This window comes from Panonychus citri, unplaced genomic scaffold, assembly GCF_014898815.1.
Source record: "Panonychus citri isolate SS breed McGregor unplaced genomic scaffold, ASM1489881v1 Contig00144, whole genome shotgun sequence".
Taxonomy (NCBI): domain Eukaryota; kingdom Metazoa; phylum Arthropoda; class Arachnida; order Trombidiformes; family Tetranychidae; genus Panonychus; species Panonychus citri.
In genome coordinates this window covers 234,465-255,187 of record NW_026515549.1, presented here as the reverse complement: position 1 = coordinate 255,187, position 20,723 = coordinate 234,465, and the positions used below count along the sequence as shown (strand labels likewise).

General features: G+C 29.8%; 2 protein-coding genes across 2 annotated transcripts in view; both read left to right on the top strand.

Annotated features, from left to right (window-relative positions):
• The window catches only part of LOC128396387 (trafficking protein particle complex subunit 13-like), a 110,715-nt gene that overhangs the window by 84,739 nt on the left and 5,253 nt on the right, over nucleotides 1–20,723 (top strand). The gene's annotated exons all lie outside the window — the stretch shown is intronic.
• LOC128396384 (nucleolar GTP-binding protein 2-like) lies at nucleotides 79–2,196 on the top strand. Its single transcript, XM_053356951.1, has 3 exons — nucleotides 79–218; nucleotides 291–896; nucleotides 974–2,196. The coding sequence occupies exons 2-3, from the start codon at nucleotides 293–295 to the stop codon at nucleotides 2,137–2,139; spliced, it is 1,770 nt and encodes a 589-aa protein (XP_053212926.1). The 5' UTR covers nucleotides 79–218; nucleotides 291–292; the 3' UTR covers nucleotides 2,140–2,196.

Below are 20,723 nucleotides of genomic sequence, written 5' to 3'. Positions count from 1 at the left end.
AATCGACGAACTTTTCCTGCCATCTGGTGTTTTTTTCTTTCGTTTTCTCTTTTTTGAAATTCCCGCTTTTCGCCTACCTTGAGTTACTATGGAAACGTAAATGTTTTTCAATGTGTTCATTTAATTTTGTCAGAGAAAAATTTTTGTGAAAATTGTTAATAAATTTGTTTTTGTTTACCTAATTTTTTTAAAGTAGAAAGTCGATTAATCATTAATCAGTAAGTATTAATAGTCTTTTGAAAGCTTGTTGAGAGACAGTTTGATTAAAGGTTTGTTGTTTTCTTTTACAGGAATGGGTAAAACGAGAGGTAAGAAACCAGCCCATGAGGGTTTCCAGAAAGGTAATCATTCAATGAATCCTGATCGTCCAAGGGATCCCAAGCAAGGAAACCTTCGGGATAGAGCGACAATCAAGAGGCTATTGATGTACAAAAATTCAAAGCCAATTCGAGATAGAAAGGGTAAAATAGTTAAAGCTGCTCCATTCCAAGATTGGCTTCCATCTGGTAGTGTTTCAAGAATCGCTCCTAACCAAAAATGGTTTAATAACACCAGAACTATAACTCAATCAGCTCTTCAGAGTTTCCAAGAAGAACTTGGGAAAGTCATCAAAGATCCTTACCAAGTTGTTATGAGACAAACCAATCTACCAATCACTTTATTGAATGAAAAATCTAAAAATGCTAATGTTCACATTCTAGACACTGATTCATTTAATAATACATTTGGTAAAAAGGCTCAGCGTAAGAGACCAAACTTGAAAATTAATTCATTGGATGAATTGGTATCAATAGCAGATAAAAAGGCCGAAGTTTATGATGCCGATAAAGACAAAGATTTGGTATCCGAGATTTTTATTCCAAAAGATGAGGTTAGAGAAGCAATAATGAAAAAAGGTTAGTATTTCAATTGCTTTGGTCTCAATTCAAGATCTAATTTCATTTTTGTCTGCCGATCAATTATCAATTTCCAGGTACATCAAGACGTATTTGGGGAGAATTATTCAAAGTTATTGATTCTAGTGATGTTATTTTACAAGTTTTGGATGCGAGGAATCCTATGGGCACTAGGTCACTTCATGTGGAAAAGTTTTTAAAGAAAGAAAAACCTCATAAACATTTGGTTTTAATCTTGAACAAATGTGATTTAGTTCCAGTTTGGGTCACTCAGAGATGGGTCACAATTCTGTCAGCAGAATATCCAACTATGGCTTTCCATTCATCCATTAAAAATCCATTCGGCAAAGGAGCTTTGATTGATCTATTGCGACAATTTGGTAAATTGCATCAAGATAAGAAACAAATCAGCATCGGTTTAATTGGATATCCAAACGTTGGTAAAAGCTCTGTGATCAACGCATTACGAGGGAAAAAAGTTTGTAATGTTGCTCCAATCGCTGGTGAAACTAAAGTTTGGCAATTCATCACTTTGATGAAACGAATATTTCTTATTGATTGTCCAGGTATTGTTTACCCGACTGACGATGATGACACCGATATTGTTTTAAAAGGTGTAGTTAGAGTTGAAAATATAAAAACTCCAGAAGATCATATTGAAGAAGTTCTCAATAGAGTGAAACCTGAATATGTTACTAAAACTTACAAAATCGATTCTTGGACAAATGCTGAAGATTTTCTGTCAAAACTCTGTGAACGTACTGGCAAATTATTGAAAAAGGGTGAACCGGACATTTCGACTGCGGCAAAAATGGTTTTAAATGATTTCCAACGTGGTAAACTTCCGTATTTCGTGAAACCACCAACCTTAGAGACTGATGACAAAAAGGAACCAGAGAAAACAACTCAAGTCACTCAATCAGTTAAGCAGAGACTCAGTAAGATCCAAGTCGAACCTGCTTTCGATGAAGATGATTGTAAAACTATTGTTGAAGACGAAACAGCATATGATTCAGACAATGAAAACGACGAAATTGATGATGACAGTGAAATGGAAGCAATTGAAGAAATCGATGATCGCCCTGAACCTGAACCCGAACCTGAAGAAAAGAGAGTTAAACTAAACAGTAAACAAAAACGAGCACTTGATAGAGCTCAAAAATCTAAGAAAGTCGGTGTTCATTTCTACGAAAACGTTGATGTCAAGAATCGAAGATCTAAAAAACGTAAATCAACTGGATAATCTATTGAATTGTGAATACATGTACATCTAAATTAAAAAATCATCAAATGCCTTCGAGTTCTATCGTAAATTTGACATCAATTTTATCATTTAGTTCTGTCAACATGAAATATTCTTGTCAATGGAATATCATTTGTTTTCATTTGATCGTTATTTCTATTAACGAGAAGTTTTCTGAATAAGGTGATAGCTTTTGACGCATCAAATTAATTATCGATTAATCAATGCAATCGTTGCACATGGACACTCATCTAAATGAAATTTTAAATTTTCATTTTCTTCTTGTGCTTCGCTTCGAGATTGACCATTACTGTCTCGAAATGTTCAACTTGTTCAGATTTTGTTTAATCAGTTTTGTTGAGTAAACTTTTCTTTACTTTGAAGTGTTTGTTTGCCTTTTTTATGCTTGAGAATAAATAATTATTCATTAGTATTAATCATCCTTTTAATGAACATTTGATTAAGTTTTATGGTTTATGCTGTTAGAATTACAAAAACTAGATTTAAATCTTTTCATGAAAATTTCTGCAAGATTATCGCTTAATTATTAAAATTTGATTAAAATGCGTCCATCATTTAGTATGCACATTTACATACAGTAGGGAGCATAAAAAATGACATTTTGGGTTACTTTTTGACCGGGAAAAATAAGATTACTTTTGTTTAAATTAATTGCAACTAAAATATCCGAAAGCAAAGGATTAACTGTTTAGTTAATTTTGGGCAAAATTAGATCAGAACTTTTACCTAAATCGTGTGTTTATTATGTCTAATAGCGATTCTAAACAACGGATCGAATTAGATTTTTCCAGAGAGTCAAGTCGATGCAAAAGCGATACAATTTCCGTTCTGGTCTATTTTCATTTGGTCTCGGCATTTGTCGGATTTTCACTTGTGAAATTGTCACTTTGGAACAAAAATTGACGTTAAAAGATGAAATGAGCTATAAGAACATGAAGTTAAATTAGTATTGATCATTTGGTGTCTTGCAAGTAGAAAAGAAAATTAAGGAAAGATGAAGATATGGGTCATTTAGAATGGAGAAGAAACTCCAGAGGGAAGGTGAGCCTGTTGAACAGAGAATCTTGATATTAATGGAATTTCCTCAGAGGGAATCACATAAAGTGAAACAAATTAACTTTGCATATCACTTGCAACTTCATAATTACTAACACTTTATCGAATTGAATCTGAGGTGAAATGAACAATTTAGGCTGAATCGCAACTGATTGTTTTCTATCAGGTTATCACTTCCAATTCTCTTGTATTTAAGTTCTGCTAATGTTATTTTACTGACCAATCAAGTGCTTCAATTGTCACTTACGGAAATTTTCTTTACTTTTTGATAATATAAGAGAAAAGAAACTCGAATCCATAATTTTCTTTCAACTTAGGTATTTTTTGAATGAACTTTATTTTACTCTTTTCGATAATTCATTTATACAGAAAGTGCTGATTTAAGTCATTTCTGATTCTCTTAATTTCGAGCTACTGTAATCTCGATGAAAGCATGAAACTAGAACTTGAACAGTGTCGATAACAATGGAAGAATCGGATTAAATTACACTTTGAATAGAAAAAATTGATGAAAACTAAGATTTTCTCAATGAATTATTCAAATTGCTCGATAAATACTTTGTATTAGAAGATGTGACGAACTCTGATGAGAGTTTGGACAAAAGGGACTCGACTTGGATTAAACTCTGTTCATCAAATATCAATTCATAATCAAAATTTATCATGTTTATGATAAACATAGTTACGAATTTTCCTATTGATATAAACACGAATATTCAATGAGAAATATAATCACAGAATAAGAAATTTACTCATGTTTCCATAGGTTAATAATCGGATTAAGCTACGATTTTTACTGTTGCATTTATCTTAATACAAAATGTATATTTTATTTTCAGAGGATTTAATTTCCTTAGTAATGGAGGGAAAACACCATGGAGATGACAATCGAAGGGTCGATGAGTATCAACTACTTTATAATGGATTACATAGGTACTATTACAATTTTCGATATGAACTTTTGAACATATTAAATATAGAGGCTATCGAGTGTTCGCTTTATATTTTTCTTACATTGTTACAATTTATGCGAAATTTTATCATCATTAATTCATAAGCGATGATATTATGAGTAGAAAGATCCCAAGATATTTCCATTGAAAGCTAATTATGAAGAATTAGATCTGATGGTTCTAAGTAAAGTCGACGAAGAAGGGAAATCGATACTCATTCAGCTCAATTGATGTTTGCACGATTTTCTTGTTTTTTGTTTTGTAATTTCATTTTAATATCACCAACATTCTGAGGTGAACTTTTCACTCTTGAAACTAGACTTTTGAAATCAATTTGAAGAACCTCATGTAATTCATGAATTGAATTAATTATTTACTTTGCTGCTGAATAATTATACAGATTTTCTTGGTAGAATATCAAGAAATGAACTTAACATGATGAAGATGCATCACCAGAGTCTCAAGTGTAAAAAGCTACATGGTGCATCTTTATTCACAGGTCTTGACATGATCATCTTAACACTACGAAGACCTTTATTTCCTATTTGAGACACTTCATAAATCTAAATCCGGAATCTGAGTTTGGTGAAAAAAAACTGATCACTAGGATTATTTTCACGAGAAAGAGATTGATTCAAATAAAATTGAGGATTGGTATGAATTGACAATGGAAATGAAGGAAAATCGGTGTATCTTCATCATTATCATCACCCGTTTAACATGAGCAATTTTGATTCAAATTTATCGAATATTTCAAATTCCTAACGAAAACATTAATCATCTAGAATAATTCAATATTTTGCTTTTCATGACAATGATGATCTTCATGCAATAATAAGAAATAACTTTTATCATTCTCGGTTTCTTTGACTCAATACTAACTAAATGTGAAGATTCAACGTTTAATCTAATACAAGAATAAATATCCTTCGGATAATCATTATCATCTAACTATGAATTATGTTGATAACAATTAATATTTGTGTAACTTTGATGATCTTACAAAACAGAAATTGTTATGAATATTTAGTATTATCAACATCGTCATTAAAACTATTAATACAATCATATTGAGAGAAGCAACATTTTCTTTGGCCACTTCATGTAGACTTTAATTACTAAAACAATTTGATATATTCATCTAATCATTTTACTAAGTTTTATTGACTTGAAGTAATATGAGAATTGTGAGTTTGAATAGTAACTTTGTTTTGCTTATTAGTTAATGTATCAAATGATAATATGTTTTATTTTGTTACTTTTATTGTTGATTTATCTCATTGTTATTATTATGATGATTGCTTTATTAAAGACAGATTAACACACCATTACCTGTATTTCTGTTATCAACATAATCATCAAAATAATATTCTTATCAATAATATGCAAAAAAGAAAGAGAATCGTTGTGATATAATATAAAGAGGGTATGCAACTTGTTAGGAATTAGGTATGCACTCTATAGGAATGGAAATATGAAAACAATTGTTTCACTCGGTCTGTATTTCTGGTTGTTCAGAATATGAATACATATGAAGGAGATACAAATTCAACAAATACACACGCACACTCTGGTTTATGCAATTTTCATATCAACAGATCCATTGAGAATTGTGTGAAAAATGTTTTCCTCTTCTGGGTTAGACACGCAAAGGTGAGAAAGGTACGAGAAGGAAGAAAGTGGATGATGAAAAAAGAAATAATCATAATAAATAAAAAAATTCTCTTTTTCTCTCTGATAAAAAAAATAAGAGTAAAAGTCATAACAATCTCGATTTTCGGTAAGTCCTCTGATTTATTCCATTTGCCTTCTGTACTTTGATTGCCCACTGAAATTCTTCGATAATAATCAGTTCGTAATTCAGTCCAGAATACATTTTGTAAGATGCTAAAAATACGTATGTAAGTTTGTAGAATTGGATCAAGGTTCGATAATTGCCAATTAGAAAACATTATTTCGTGAGATGAAAACAAAAATCAATCAGGTGTCTTATCAACAATTAGCTCATAGCTCTTTATAATCTCTCTGATTTCGATCGTTCAAAACTTCAATCGATTATTTTCACAAATAAATGAGTGAAATCGTTGCAAGTTCAATCCACTGGGTGAGTGTTTCGATTGTAAACTGATTCAATTTGATTCTTCAATGATTGTTAAATGTTGCAAAACTTTAGTTAATTTAAAATAGGAATCAATTTGAATCAGATCATAAATTTGGTTGGCTAAGATAAACAAGAGAATTTGATATAAAAGTAAATGTAACCCGAAAATAAGGAAACAATAAGGTAAAAGGGAAACAGGAAAAGGGGAGAAAATGATAAAGATGGGGATGAATAAAAATAGCTTTGTAAAGGGAATGAAATATTTTTGAGGTAACAGTTATGGAGGAGGAAAAAGAAAGGTAGAGATGAGGATGACGAGAATGATGAGGATGATGAGGATGCTATAAGCAGGATTATCCTTGGGAGTGAAAAGCAAGAAGAGAGAGAAAAAGAAAGGGAATGAGTAGAACTCGGAGCATCATAGCATCTCAATCGATATTCAATATCGATCCACGCATACTCTTTATCTTCATCTTTTTATCTCTTTATCTTCTTTCTTTTTCCTTCGTTTTCAGAATAACATCTTTTTCTGTCTTCTTCTTTTCTGGTTTTGTCTCTCCTTAGGCTGATGCTTCTATCCACAGGTTGCTAGTCCTGGTTACAATGTCTTTTCCTCCATGACTACTAATACATTCATCTCTTCCTCTCTTTCTCTCTCTACCTCCTCACTCCACTCCCACTTCATCTTCTTTCCCTTTCTTCTCATCCTTTATCTTCTTCGTCATCATCATCTCTCCTTCTATCTTCTCTTACCTTTTTCCTCGAATACCTTGAATTCGCTTTTGAACACAAGATTCACCTCATCCGAATGTCACTTGAAAAGGTATTCAAATTAAAAACATAATATAAATACCAACAATAATTCAATTCATCACATTATTTTCTGCATCTGCAACAAATAAACAAAGAAAATGTTTCTTTCCATCATCTTCTCACCTTTAACATGATCAACATTGAGTATTACAAACAAAATCTTCACCAAAATGATTTACTATTCAAGTGTGATGATTATTATCAAAAATAATCAATTTATAATCTTGCAGATTAACAGTTCAATTTAATCATCAAGCAAACATGTTTTTCATGTAACCTTTGATTACCTGTTCTCATGTTATACTTTAATCAAATAAGTCGATGACGCCCTAATCATCTTCATCATCTTCATCTTCAATGCAAACAGTAGTAAACAAAATCCTTTGCCAGAAAATTCTGGTTACGGTAAACAAAGTGTATCATCTTTACCTTTGACCATCACTTTCACCTTAACCCAAATTAATAATAAATCACTAAAGGTAAGTTTTATTCGGATCAATAATATTATCATTTCAATCTGATTACAGTTAATTACAATCAGATATCTTTTTTTTATCGATTATCATTAAGCCAATTCATCTGATTACCTTTGATTGTCTGAAACAAATCGTCAAATCTTTATTTTGATTTTGATTGTTTGTCAGTTGGCTGCGCTGAAAATGTCTTTGATTGTCTTTTTAAATTTGACAATTAACTTAACAGTTTAAATTATACTAATGATGAAAAAGAACCAGATTATTTTTCATCAGTCACATCATTATTTTCATTGGGTTCAATCAAATTAATAAGAGAAAATAATTCATTATTCTTCCTTTTTCTTGTTAACATTTTCTTTGACACAAACTTGGAATAACATAAAAATAGAGAACAATAAAACAAGTTCGATAACCAGGAATCAACAGAGAATCTATTAGTTATCATTTCTAGTTAACTGTTGGCTTCTTTGACCTGAAATGTACAGTCGAAAGAATCGAACCAAAAACAAAGGATCAAATTAATGAGAAAACTTTTCGTTCTCGTTTGGATTCTCATTTAATATGAACATTAAATATCTTATATTAACAATTAACCGTTAATTTGAATCAAATTTACCCGTTTCATTCAGATAACAAAGGAAATCAAGTCGTCTACAGATAATTGGATTAGGTTCGGGTTTGGATGATCGGCGAACATTGACCGTAAATCTGATCTTTATTCCAAATTAATTTCGGAGTATAAGATTTGATTAACGTCTATTAATCAATCTGTTCGTTGTCGTCAAAACCTGAATTGAGATCCATCGATCAACAATCAGCAGTTAATTCATTTCAAAATAAAAAAAACTTCACCTCTACAATAATCCAATTCGAATGATTTTTAATTACCTATTTTCACATTCTCGTGATAATTAATCTTAAATTATCAATTAGTGTTGACTCGATGCTGATGACAGAAGCAACAATTTCCATCCTGAAAAATTCATTACTCAGTGTAAGTTATTTTATTCCTGTAACTTGATATCATATTCAACAGCCACGCAAATGGGAGGAATCAAGGGAGTGAACAAAAATGCTTTTAATTAATTATCACATTTGAATTTTCGCAGTGTTAATTAAAATGAGCCTCAGCTGATTTCCAGGTAAATCGAAAGGTAGAATTTCAGATACCAGGTAAGTTCAACTAGTTTCTCTTTAATATCTTCATATTAATACATTTTCTCAACAACTAGATGATATTTATTTCTATTTCTTTCTATTTTTCAATTCTCATCCAATAATTGGAATCCAATGTACAAATGATGTTAGAATAAAGGATTTTCGATATGATATTTTGTCATTTTAAACATAAAGATGTTGCATTATTTACTTAACTCAAATCCTTGGGAAAAAGACAAAGCCTCTTGCATTGAGTTTCCCTTTTAATGTTTCAAATCTCAGTGTTCAACATGATACACATGATGGATAAGAAGGTTAAATGGATTCAAAGGATCCCTTTTATATTCTTGTCGATAAAAAGATGAAGGTGATGATGAGGATAATTTCATCATTTCTTTGTCCGCAGTATTTACATTAGCTCATCTTTTTAGTCTCTAAATGTATTTACTTAAAAAGGATCTTATTTTGTTCACCATAAACTCGATATCTTTCAGCTAATTAAATACTTAAAATGTTCTTGATGGAGATAACAATTAACTCGTTATCTATTTTCATTAAACGGCATCAGCTGTTTAAATAATGAACTATTTACGCAAAGATAACAACAGCCTCAGGAAATGAATGAGTTGATAAAACAAAGATGGAGTTAAATCATGACTCCAATAATAATAAGCACTTTGAGTGCAAAGGTATTAATATTTTGTCAGAACCAGTAAAATGAAATTGAGAAAAAAACTTAAAACAATTGAGAAATTCAATGCTCAAGGTAAGCGAATGGAAATGTTAATAATGAGAATCGTATCATGTTGCATGATTAATAATTAAAGGTAAAAGTAGATAACATGATAAAAATATCGATAATGTTTATCCAATTTTACTATTCGAGTTCCAAGGTTTTTTTCAAAAAGCTTGAAATGAGGCAACTTTTCATGTTGAACTGAAGATTATTACAAAACAATTTGATGAAATTTTCATGATGAAATTGGGTGTATGCAGACACACATGATAATATTAATGTTAGTCAGTTGCTCAAATGAAAAGTATGAAAAAAAGCAACAGGAAATCAGATTATTCTGGTTTCGAAAGGGTAACTATGGAAACCACTGGTTGATCCTAGCAAATCAGTTATTCTATTATAATATACCAGCGGTAGAGAGAGAGAGAGAGAGAGATATTTATCATGGATAAGAGTGAAAAGTAAAGATAAAAAAGTAAATATACTAGTATTTTAATACGAACAATTTTTTCTTCTTTCCAATTCTACAACTTATATTTTCTATTTTTTTTCCTTTCTCTTGCTGTGTTTTTCACATTTCGATAATTTCGATGACAAATAATCTGATAATACTGAATGTTATTAAATTAGATTTGATATATAAAAAGGTAAAAGTTATTAGTGTATATTTAAGCTGAGAATTTACAGAAAAAGATGAAGCTCAAGAACAAAGAAGTAGAAAAAAATATTATGTAAATAATATTTACTCAGATAATTTACTATTTCATGGGTTTCATTGAGTTGGAACTTTTTTATCTTTAAATCTCTCATTTTCAAGATAACAATTGTTTTACTGTCATTAACACCTTCAGCATCATCATCACCTCATCATGATTATTATGGTTTCATTCATCGTTATTAACCTCATCTCTCATTCTGCTTCTTTTCAGCTCACCAGTCGCCATTTTGATTACCCTCAGGGTGAGTTTAATTTTATCTCTTCTCCTCTTTTTCATCTCCATCTTTTGCTATTTAGCTTCTTCTTTTCATCTTCTTTTTGTCATCCTCTCAACTCCATCAATTCCTCTACCATTCGATGAAATTGTCACTTCATCTTCTCTCCCATTCAACACGGAAGTTTAATCAATTAACTTTTTTTTTCGCTAATAATGATAATCATCATCAGAATTAAACTCTTTCAACTTTTCCAATCATTTCCAAAATAAACTTGAATTCGCAGTTGCAATTCAGTCTAAATTAATTTCTTTTCCGCTCCATTATCATGCTAATGCCTATTCAACCTTTTTCTCGCTAATCGCTGAAAAAGATTAATAAATTAATTAATACTAATAGAAATCAAAATTCGTAAGATGAACAAAATGGATTATTCTTAAACTTAAAAAGCGATTCAATGTTTAACTTAGCTGAAAGTTGAATCCAATCTATTACCAATTAGACTCACCAGATTAACTTTCACTCTTTAATCCGACTCAGATGAAAACTAATTCTGTGTAATTTTTAACAGGATAATAAAAGATAATCAACAACACTGATAAGCAATATGATAAAATCGTTAGACTTATAGTTAACTTACTTAATCATGAAGATAAATTTGATTGTAATAAACAGTTTTCAATGAAAACAATACTTATCATGACTTAATTAAGTTTTCTTCAGATCGTAATCATATTATATGAATGATGTTCACGAAACTAAACTGTTACATAAAAATGAATTTAATTTAAATTTTTTGAAACTTAGTTGTTAACTCTTGAAGAGATCAATTCCCTGGAGGTATGAACATTTGAGAATCGCTTGAATTGTTATTGTTGCTTTTTGTATTCTTTGACTGAATCATATTCTTTTGAACATGAAATTTTTTCTAATTCACTTCAATTCAATTGCCGATCAACATGGTATTAGTTAAGAATCAAAATAAATCATAATAATAATGATAAGATTGTTTGTCCTTTTGCCCTCGATACAATAACTCAATTGTAAACACACCAATTGTTTGGATAATAATAGGAGAAGAATGAAAAAACTTTTCTTTCTGAAATTCAATTGGTCGTAATTGCTAGAGTTTAATCCACCCTGATTCACAATTTACCGAATTAAACGAACATCAATGAAATGAACAAACTCGAACCATTCAAAAGCTACATTGGATTACCGTTTGTTTTTAATCAAGATAACAAATCAAAAGATCAGTTGGATTTAGTTGATTCCAAATTTTGTTATTTAAATAATTCACGAAAATAATCAATCTTTCAAATGATGAATTGATTTGAATTTTATTTGTCAAACTTTTGTCACCAAGATGAATTATTCCAGATTCAGATTATAGAACTTGTTAATTTTTGTTAGTAATTTCGTCTTCAGGTTGTTTTTGAGGTTCATTTATCGAGGATCAATCAGAATCTATTCTGTTGATAATTTGACAAAAAATTACATTAAAAAACAGAGTAATCAGATTATCAAAGTCATGAAATTTTCATCACTCGATAGATTATGTTAGTAATACAAGTAACGCTACTTGGGATATGTCACAGCATCCAATGTATTAATATTAGTATCTTCTTTCCGATTATTCAACCAGAATTGGGCTTTCTGGATTTGGACCGATTGACCAAATCAAGAAATCAAGTGCTCACAGATTAAAAATCCGTTGGATTGAAAGTCTTAAATCGCCACAAATATTAACCAAAGTTCAATTATGTTCAACTCTTTTTATTATAAACCAGATAAACATAACTTCTTGTTGATTACTATGCAATTTATTCAAAAAGTAATGAGATTAAACTCCACTTTGTACTGATTATTTTCCATTTTATATTATTATTGGATTAATGAGATGATTTATAAATTTATAATAATCCATAATACGATTTGAATAGGTATTGTCTCTTCAGCTAATAGTTAATGCTTCATCTACTCTGACGAGGACATGGAGACTCAATGGACACCAAATGAACGAGCGTTTTGCATTTTTACTGTTAGTTTATATCTAAACTCAATCATTTGGCTTTAATTTTTACTAAAATACAATTTTGTTATAATAAATATTGTCACAGCCAAAAGATTTAATGTAGTCTTTAAGTTGTATGAGTATCAGAACCCATTAGAGAGACCTGCCCTCGAATGATATTCAATAGCGACAGAGTTTCCATGTTAAATATCCCTGAGAATGGGAATGATATTGCATTAAGATGACCTTTGTCTTCTCTAATTCTCTGTCTTCTCTTCTAAAGTGCATACATTGTCTTCGTTATTTAATCATGTTAAAGGTCACTTTTTGATTTTTGTTGAGTTTTTGGCAAAGAATTGAGCTCTACTAAAGACTGATAAAACTTAAGGGATTTTAACTATAATAAGGCTAATTTTATTAACTTTAATCAATCAAATGATTTCTCATTCTATCAAAATCTCAATACAATTGAGTCAATTGATCAAAATCAGAATGTTAATCTAAAGTGTACAAGACTCGAGATTTAAATTTCCAGGTTGGACTTTTATTTCGAAAGTTGTCAATCTATTCCAATAGATGGCGTTAACACCCTTTCGCTGTACATGTACTATGCCTGCCATCTAGAGAGCAATTAGTTAGCTAATTCGGTTTGAAGCGATCACCAGGGAGAGTTAAATAAATTGGATTATCTAATGATTGCAACAATTATTTTTAATTTTCATTAAAATGTTACTTTTTTCATTATTTAAATCTTGAGATAAAAAACTACTCAGTTAAGTAATCAACAAAATATTAAAAAATGGTAATAACTTTGAACTTGAACAGTTTTTATCCATTTGCAAATTGTAACAATGATTAACAAGTTAATCAGCACATGTTAGTACAATGTATTTAAATGATTATCTCTCATAATCTTTTCTTGTTAATCTGTAGCCCTAACAAAACCAATGTCAATGGTGATCATGACCACTAAAATTTGAGTGACCTTGTCAATAACTGTCAATTAAATTGACAACTTGTATGTTTGTGTTATTGTTATCACATTAATCCAGATAATGTAACTTTATCAAAAGAAACTCAAATCTGAACAAATGATTTAATAGATTGAATCAATTGCTAATAATTAATAAAATAAGCAGATTCAGTTAAAACTATTTTAAGCACAATTAACATCAACTGATTAAATTGTCATATGAATTGCAAACCATTAAACGCATTTTTATCACTCGGCCACTTACGTAGTTGAACAATTGATGTTAATTGTAATTGAGTCTTGTTATTAAAACGATATTCAATAAGTTTTAATTTGAATGCTTCGTTGAGATTCAAATTGATTAGATATTGACAATTATGATTTAACTATTATGACTAAAATAAACGAAACAAAAAACGATTCAAGTAATGAATAAATATAATCAACGACAATCACTGATTCCAAGACTGTTGACATTTTACCGTTTGTTTACCTGAGGAGCGAAACAAATTAAGATTAATTCAAGTGTATTTGTAATAATAACTTGATTATTTACATCTACCAATTGAATTGAGTTTCTTGTTGAAACATATTATTACCTCTATAATGATCAGCAATCAATTGTTAACTGAACACAAGATAAACAATCAATCAGAAATCAACTGAACAGAAACAAAAGAGTTTTTCTCAAGTTATGATGATCCTATAAGATGAAGATGAAAATGAAGATGAAGATGAAGATGCAAAAGATGAAAAAAATCTGATTTATATTTGAGAAAATGTGAAAATTGGTTAGACGGAAAAATGAATTTCTGTAAATTTGAATTTAACGGATTAGAATTCAGTTGAAGTTACTGTTGATTTATCAATGAAAACATGATATGAATCTCTAAACAAATCAGGGTAATCATGATTTTCGGTGATCATCATGATAGAAAAGTCAACACACAATTGATGGTGTGTGATGATTGATGCGTTAAAAAAAATGAACCAAATAGATACCAAAGGTTTTCTTTTCATCTTAAATAACTGTAAATAAAATCAGATGCTTTTCGCTTCAGGCAACTTATTCCCAAGTGTTCATCATTGATGGTGTTTGTTGATCAACAAAAGTGGTATCATGATGAGGATGATAATGATAATGCAAAGAGATAAAGTTTATCCAGTTTTCTATGTGGTTACAGTTAATCCAATTATAGGTACAGGGAGTAAAAGTAATAATAAAAAGATTCCTTATGTTGACATAAATCTCATCATCACCTCCATCCTCATCCTCATCCGTATCCTCATCTCCATCTTCAATTTCATCCTCATCTCCATCATTTTCTTCAAGGAGGAAAACATATACACAGAAGATGTAAACAGGCCTTTCTTTTTGTCTAAACATTGTTGTTATCAAAAGAGCAACTGAAAAGAAACTTGAAATGATTATTTATCATTCTAATTGTGAATCACAATTGGATAATATTATGAATCAAATTAACTAACATTTTATTTTCGTTTTGTTATCATTACATAGAAACTGCACCAGGAATCAAGCCAAGGATTTTTCATCTTCGTTGATTAACTTTGATTGGCATTTAACTAATGCAACTAATTGTTTGCCAGTTTTTTGTTTTTGTTTTCATAACAATTAACTAATCTTATTGGAGTTTACTGATGAAATTCAAATTATTGAGATTTTGACAGTTTCAATCTAGTTAAATGTATTAATATATTCTGATTTAATTAATATAAACATTACACATGTATTTAGTTTCTTATACTTTAAATCAATGTAAATAAATAATCAACTATTTAAATGATGTTAAAACTTTTTTATCAAATTGCAAATCAACAAATTAGATTGTGTTTTTATTATGATTAACTTGTTTAACTGGATGTAAAGAGATTTGTATTAACATGTTTAAGATTAAACAATAACCTTGAATATTTACGACGAATCGATGATTAGTGTTAATTTTGAGGTCAAACCGAAAGAGACGCGTTTGTGTGAGAGGTGACAATGGATTTTCTTGCGAACATAATTTTCAGTTAAATTGACCGTTAGATTTGATTGACAGATGATAAGTAAACTGAAAATCTCTATCAAGGGACTTGACGAGAGAGAGAGAGAGAGAGAGAGAGAGAGAGAGATTTAGGGATGAAGAAGAAGATGCAAAAAACAGTAAACAATATCCATCGAATTTGTTGTTGGATGATTTCGAAACACAAAAGACCTCCTGAGAGATGGTAATGATTATGATAATGATGCAGATTAAAGATGAAGATGAGACTGGATTAAAGGTTAAACTTATTCTCCACTAAAATTAATAATCATATTGTTTGACATTAATCCAATCCAGTTAAACTTTTTAATCTTCACACTTCATCAGCTAATCTGATATTTTCTTCTTATTATCTTTCGTTTTACTCTTTTTTTCTTAACAATTTTGATTGATTTTCATATTTTTCTCTTCGTTTCTTTTCCTACAAAATGATTTCTTCTTTTGTTTTCATGTTACTGTTTTAAATAAACAAAAAACGATTGACCCAAAGATGAATAGACAAAGTAACTGTATCAAGACAAAAAGATCACTAATCCCATCGGACTTATCACTTGTCCAGTTAACTTGTTTTTTGTTAAATGTTTTGCTCTTTTTTGTCAATAAAAATGTTGATCTATGAAAAATGTATCAACATCATTGAGATTCTCTGTGTTTATCCATGTTGGAAGGTGGATGATCAATTGGATGATTCTTCTTCTAGAGGAGGAAGAAAAGTGATGAGAATGAAGATGAAGATGATAACAAGAAAAGAGCTGAAGCCTCTTCACATTTCATTGAAGAGAAACACTGAGAATGATTATTATTATGATGGTTATAATCAAGTTAACGAAACAATTTTTTTCCTGGTTGATACCTAATTGAATTTGATATTATTCAGTTTCCAGTTATATTCAGTTCATATTCATTTCCATCATCTCTCATTCTTGTTACCCTCAGGAAAACTGGTTACATCCAGAATGAAGATGAGGCAAAAAAAGAGTATAAAGTTAAGATGATGAAAATGAAGCAAAACTGATGAAGATAAAAAACATTTTCTCCTTTCGTTCACATGAGTCATGATGAATTTCATGGAATTTCATCTTTTATCCTATAAAAGTTCCGAGATCTGATGCTCTGATTTCTATGGATGGAGCCCTGAGGCTCCACCAATAGTTACCTTTTGTTACTCAACGGACTTTCGGACATGAAAATGCTCATCTATTCATCTACTTTTCAATAATATTACGAACAATTTATTCAATAGTTTCATGTAAAAGATTGAACTTCTTTTGTTTCATTTATCATGTTTGATCATTTCCACCAAACCAAACAAAGTAACAATAATCAAAGCTCCAAGATCATTTCACTGAGCCTCGATTCATTTAAATCTTATTTAGTTTTGATTAAGTGACACAAACTCCTTCGAGTATCACAAAATTATGATATATTTTTATTAACTGAAACTCTAGTCCCATGAGATAAATTGATAACATTTTATCATATTAATCATATTCATAGATATTAATGTAAACAATGATAACCGAAACATTGTTGCTCATTATTATGTCAATGATAACTTGATAATATTTTGATTACCATTGATCATAATTGATTATATAGGTAAAATTTAATGACAATTGCTCTTGGATATTATTTGCAATTTGTTTTTTCAATTGTCGTTCAGTTGATGAAAAGTTGAGACTCTCGATAAAAGTTCAATGTGATCAATGATTGAACAATTTTCTATTGAATCTCATCGATGACCGATACTAAATAATTGACACTTTGTCTTAGAATTTGATTAACTCAAATTATCAATATTTTTCTTCTCTTGAGATTCAAATTGATTAGATATTGACAATTATGATTTAACTATTATGACTAAAATAAACGAAACAAAAAACGATTCAAGTAATGAATAAATATAATCAACGACAATCACTGATTCCAAGACTGTTGACATTTTACCGTTTGTTTACCTGAGGAGCGAAACAAATTAAGATTAATTCAAGTGTATTTGTAATAATAACTTGATTATTTACATCTACCAATTGAATTGAGTTTCTTGTTGAAACATATTATTACCTCTATAATGATCAGCAATCAATTGTTAACTGAACACAAGATAAACAATCAATCAGAAATCAACTGAACAGAAACAAAAGAGTTTTTCTCAAGTTATGATGATCCTATAAGATGAAGATGAAAATGAAGATGAAGATGCAAAAGATGAAAAAAATCTGATTTATATTTGAGAAATGTGAAAATTGGTTAGACGGAAAATGAATTTCGTAAATTTGAATTTAACGGATTAGAATTCAGTTGAAGTTACTGTTGATTTATCAATGAAAACATGATATGAATCTCTAAACAACTAGGTAATCATGATTTTCGGTGATCATCATGATAGAAAAGTCAACACACAATTGATGGTGTGTGATGATTGATGCGTTAAAAAATGAACCAAATAGATACCAAAGGTTTTCATCTTAAATAACTGTAAATAAAATCAGATGCTTTTCGCTTCAGGCAACTTATTCCCAAGTGTTCATCATTGATGGTGTTTGTTGATCAAAAAAGTAAATGGATGAGGATGATAATGATAATGCAAAGAGATAAAGTTTATCCAGTTTTCTATGTGGTTACAGTTAATCCAATTATAGGTACAGGGAGTAAAAGTAATAATAAAAAGATTCCTTATGTTGACATAAATCTCATCATCACCTCCATCCTCATCCTCATCCTCATCCTCATCCGTATCCTCATCTCCATCTTCAATTTCATCCTCATCTCCATCATTTTCTTCAAGGAGGAAAACATATACACAGAAGATGTAAACAGGCCTTTCTTTTTGTCTAAACATTGTTGTTATCAAAAGAGCAACTGAAAAGAAACTTGAAATGATTATTTATCATTCTAATTGTGAATCACAATTGGATAATATTATGAATCAAATTAACTAACATTTTATTTTCGTTTTGTTATCATTACATAGAAACTGCACCAGGAATCAAGCCAAGGATTTTTCATCTTCGTTGATTAACTTTGATTGGCATTTAACTAATGCAACTAATTGTTTGCCAGTTTTTTGTTTTTGTTTTCATAACAATTAACTAATCTTATTGGAGTTTACTGATGAAATTCAAATTATTGAGATTTTGACAGTTTCAATCTAGTTAAATGTATTAATATATTCTGATTTAATTAATACAAACATTACACATGTATTTAGTTTCTTATACTTTAAATCAATGTAAATAAATAATCAACTATTTAAATGATGTTAAACTTTTTTATCAAATTGCAAATCAACAAATTAGATTGTGTTTTTATTATGATTAACTTGTTTAACTGGATGTAAAGAGATTTGTATTAACATGTTTAAGATTAAACAATAACCTTGAATATTTACGACGAATCGATGATTAGTGTTAATTTTGAGGTCAAACCGAAAGAGACGCGTGTGTGAGAGGTGACAATGGATTTTCATGGAACATAATTTTCAGTTAAATTGACCGTTAGATTTGATTGACAGATGATAAGTAAACTGAAAATCTCTATCAAGGGACTTGACGAGAGAGAGAGAGAGAGAGAGAGAGAGAGAGAGAGAGAGAGATATTTAGGGATGAAGAAGAAGATGCAAAAAACAGTAAACAATATCCATCGAATTTGTTGTTGGATGATTTCGAAACACAAAAGACCTCCTGAGAGATGGTGATGATTATGATAATGATGCAGATTAAAGATGAAGATGAGACTGGATTAAAGGTTAAACTTATTCTCCACTAAAATTAATAATCATATTGTTTGACATTAATCCAATCCAGTTAAACTTTTTAATCTTCACACTCATCAGCTAATCTGATATTCTTCTTATCTTTCGTTTTACTCTTTTTCTTAACAATTTTGATTGATTTTCATATTTTCTTCGTTTTTTTCCTACAAAATGATTTCTTCTTTTGTTTTCATGTTACTGTTTTAAATAAACAAAAAACGATTGACCCAAAGATGAATAGACAAAGTAACTGTATCAAGACAAAAAGATCACTAATCCCATCGGACTTATCACTTGTCCAGTTAACTTGTTTTTTGTTAAATGTTTTGCTCTTTTTTGTCAATAAAAATGTTGATCTATGAAAAATGTATCAACATCATTGAGATTCTCTGTGTTTATCCATGTTGGAAGGTGGATGATCAATTGGATGATTCTTCTTCTAGAGGAGGAAGAAAAGTGATGAGAATGAAGATGAAGATGATAACAAGAAAAGAGCTGAAGCCTCTTCACATTTCATTGAAGAGAAACACTGAGAATGATTATTATTATGATGGTTATAATCAAGTTAACGAAACAATTTTTTTCCTGGTTGATACCTAATTGAATTTGATATTATTCAGTTTCCAGTTATATTCAGTTCATATTCATTTCCATCATCTCTCATTCTTGTTACCCTCAGGAAAACTGGTTACATCCAGAATGAAGATGAGGCAAAAAAAGAGTATAAAGTTAAGATGATGAAAATGAAGCAAAACTGATGAAGATAAAAACATTTTCCTTTCGTTCACATGAGTCATGATGAATTTCATGGAATTTCATCTTTATCCTATAAAAGTTCCGAGATCTGATGCTCTGATTTCTATGGATGGAGCCCTGAGGCTCCACCATAGCCTTTTGTTACTCAACGGACTTTCGGACATGAAAATGCTCATCTATTCATCTACTTTTCAATAATATTACGAACAATTTATTCAATAGTTTCATGTAAAAGATTGAACTTCTTTTGTTTCATTTATCATGTTTGATCATTTCCACCAAACCAAACAAAGTAACAATAATCAAAGCTCCAAGATCATTTCACTGAGCCTCGATTCATTTAAATCTTATTTAGTTTTGATTATGACACAAACCCTTCGAGTATCACAAAATTATGATATATTTTTATTAACTGAAACTCTAGTCCCATGAGATAAATTGATAACATTTTATCATATTAATCATATTCATAGATATTAATGTAAACAATGATAACCGAAACATTGTTGCTCATTATTATGTCAATGATAACTTGATAATATTTTGATTACCATTGATCATAATTGATTATATAGGTAAAATTTAATGACAATTGCTCTTGGATATTATTTGCAATTTGTTTTTTCAATTGTCGTTCAGTTGATGAAAAGTTGAGACTCTCGATAAAAGTTCAATGTGATCAATGATTGAACAATTTTCTATTGAATCTCATCGATGACCGATACTAAATAATTGACACTTTGTCTTAGAATTTGATTAACTCAAATTATCAATATTTTTTTTCTTCTCTTC

Coding starts and splice junctions, on each gene's coding strand:
- LOC128396384 (XM_053356951.1), top strand. CDS start 293: ATGGGTAAAACGAGAGGTAAGAAACCAGCCCATGAGGGTTTCCAGAAA. Junction 897..973: donor AGAAGCAATAATGAAAAAAG/GTTAGTATTTCA, acceptor ATCAATTTCCAG/GTACATCAAGACGTATTTGG.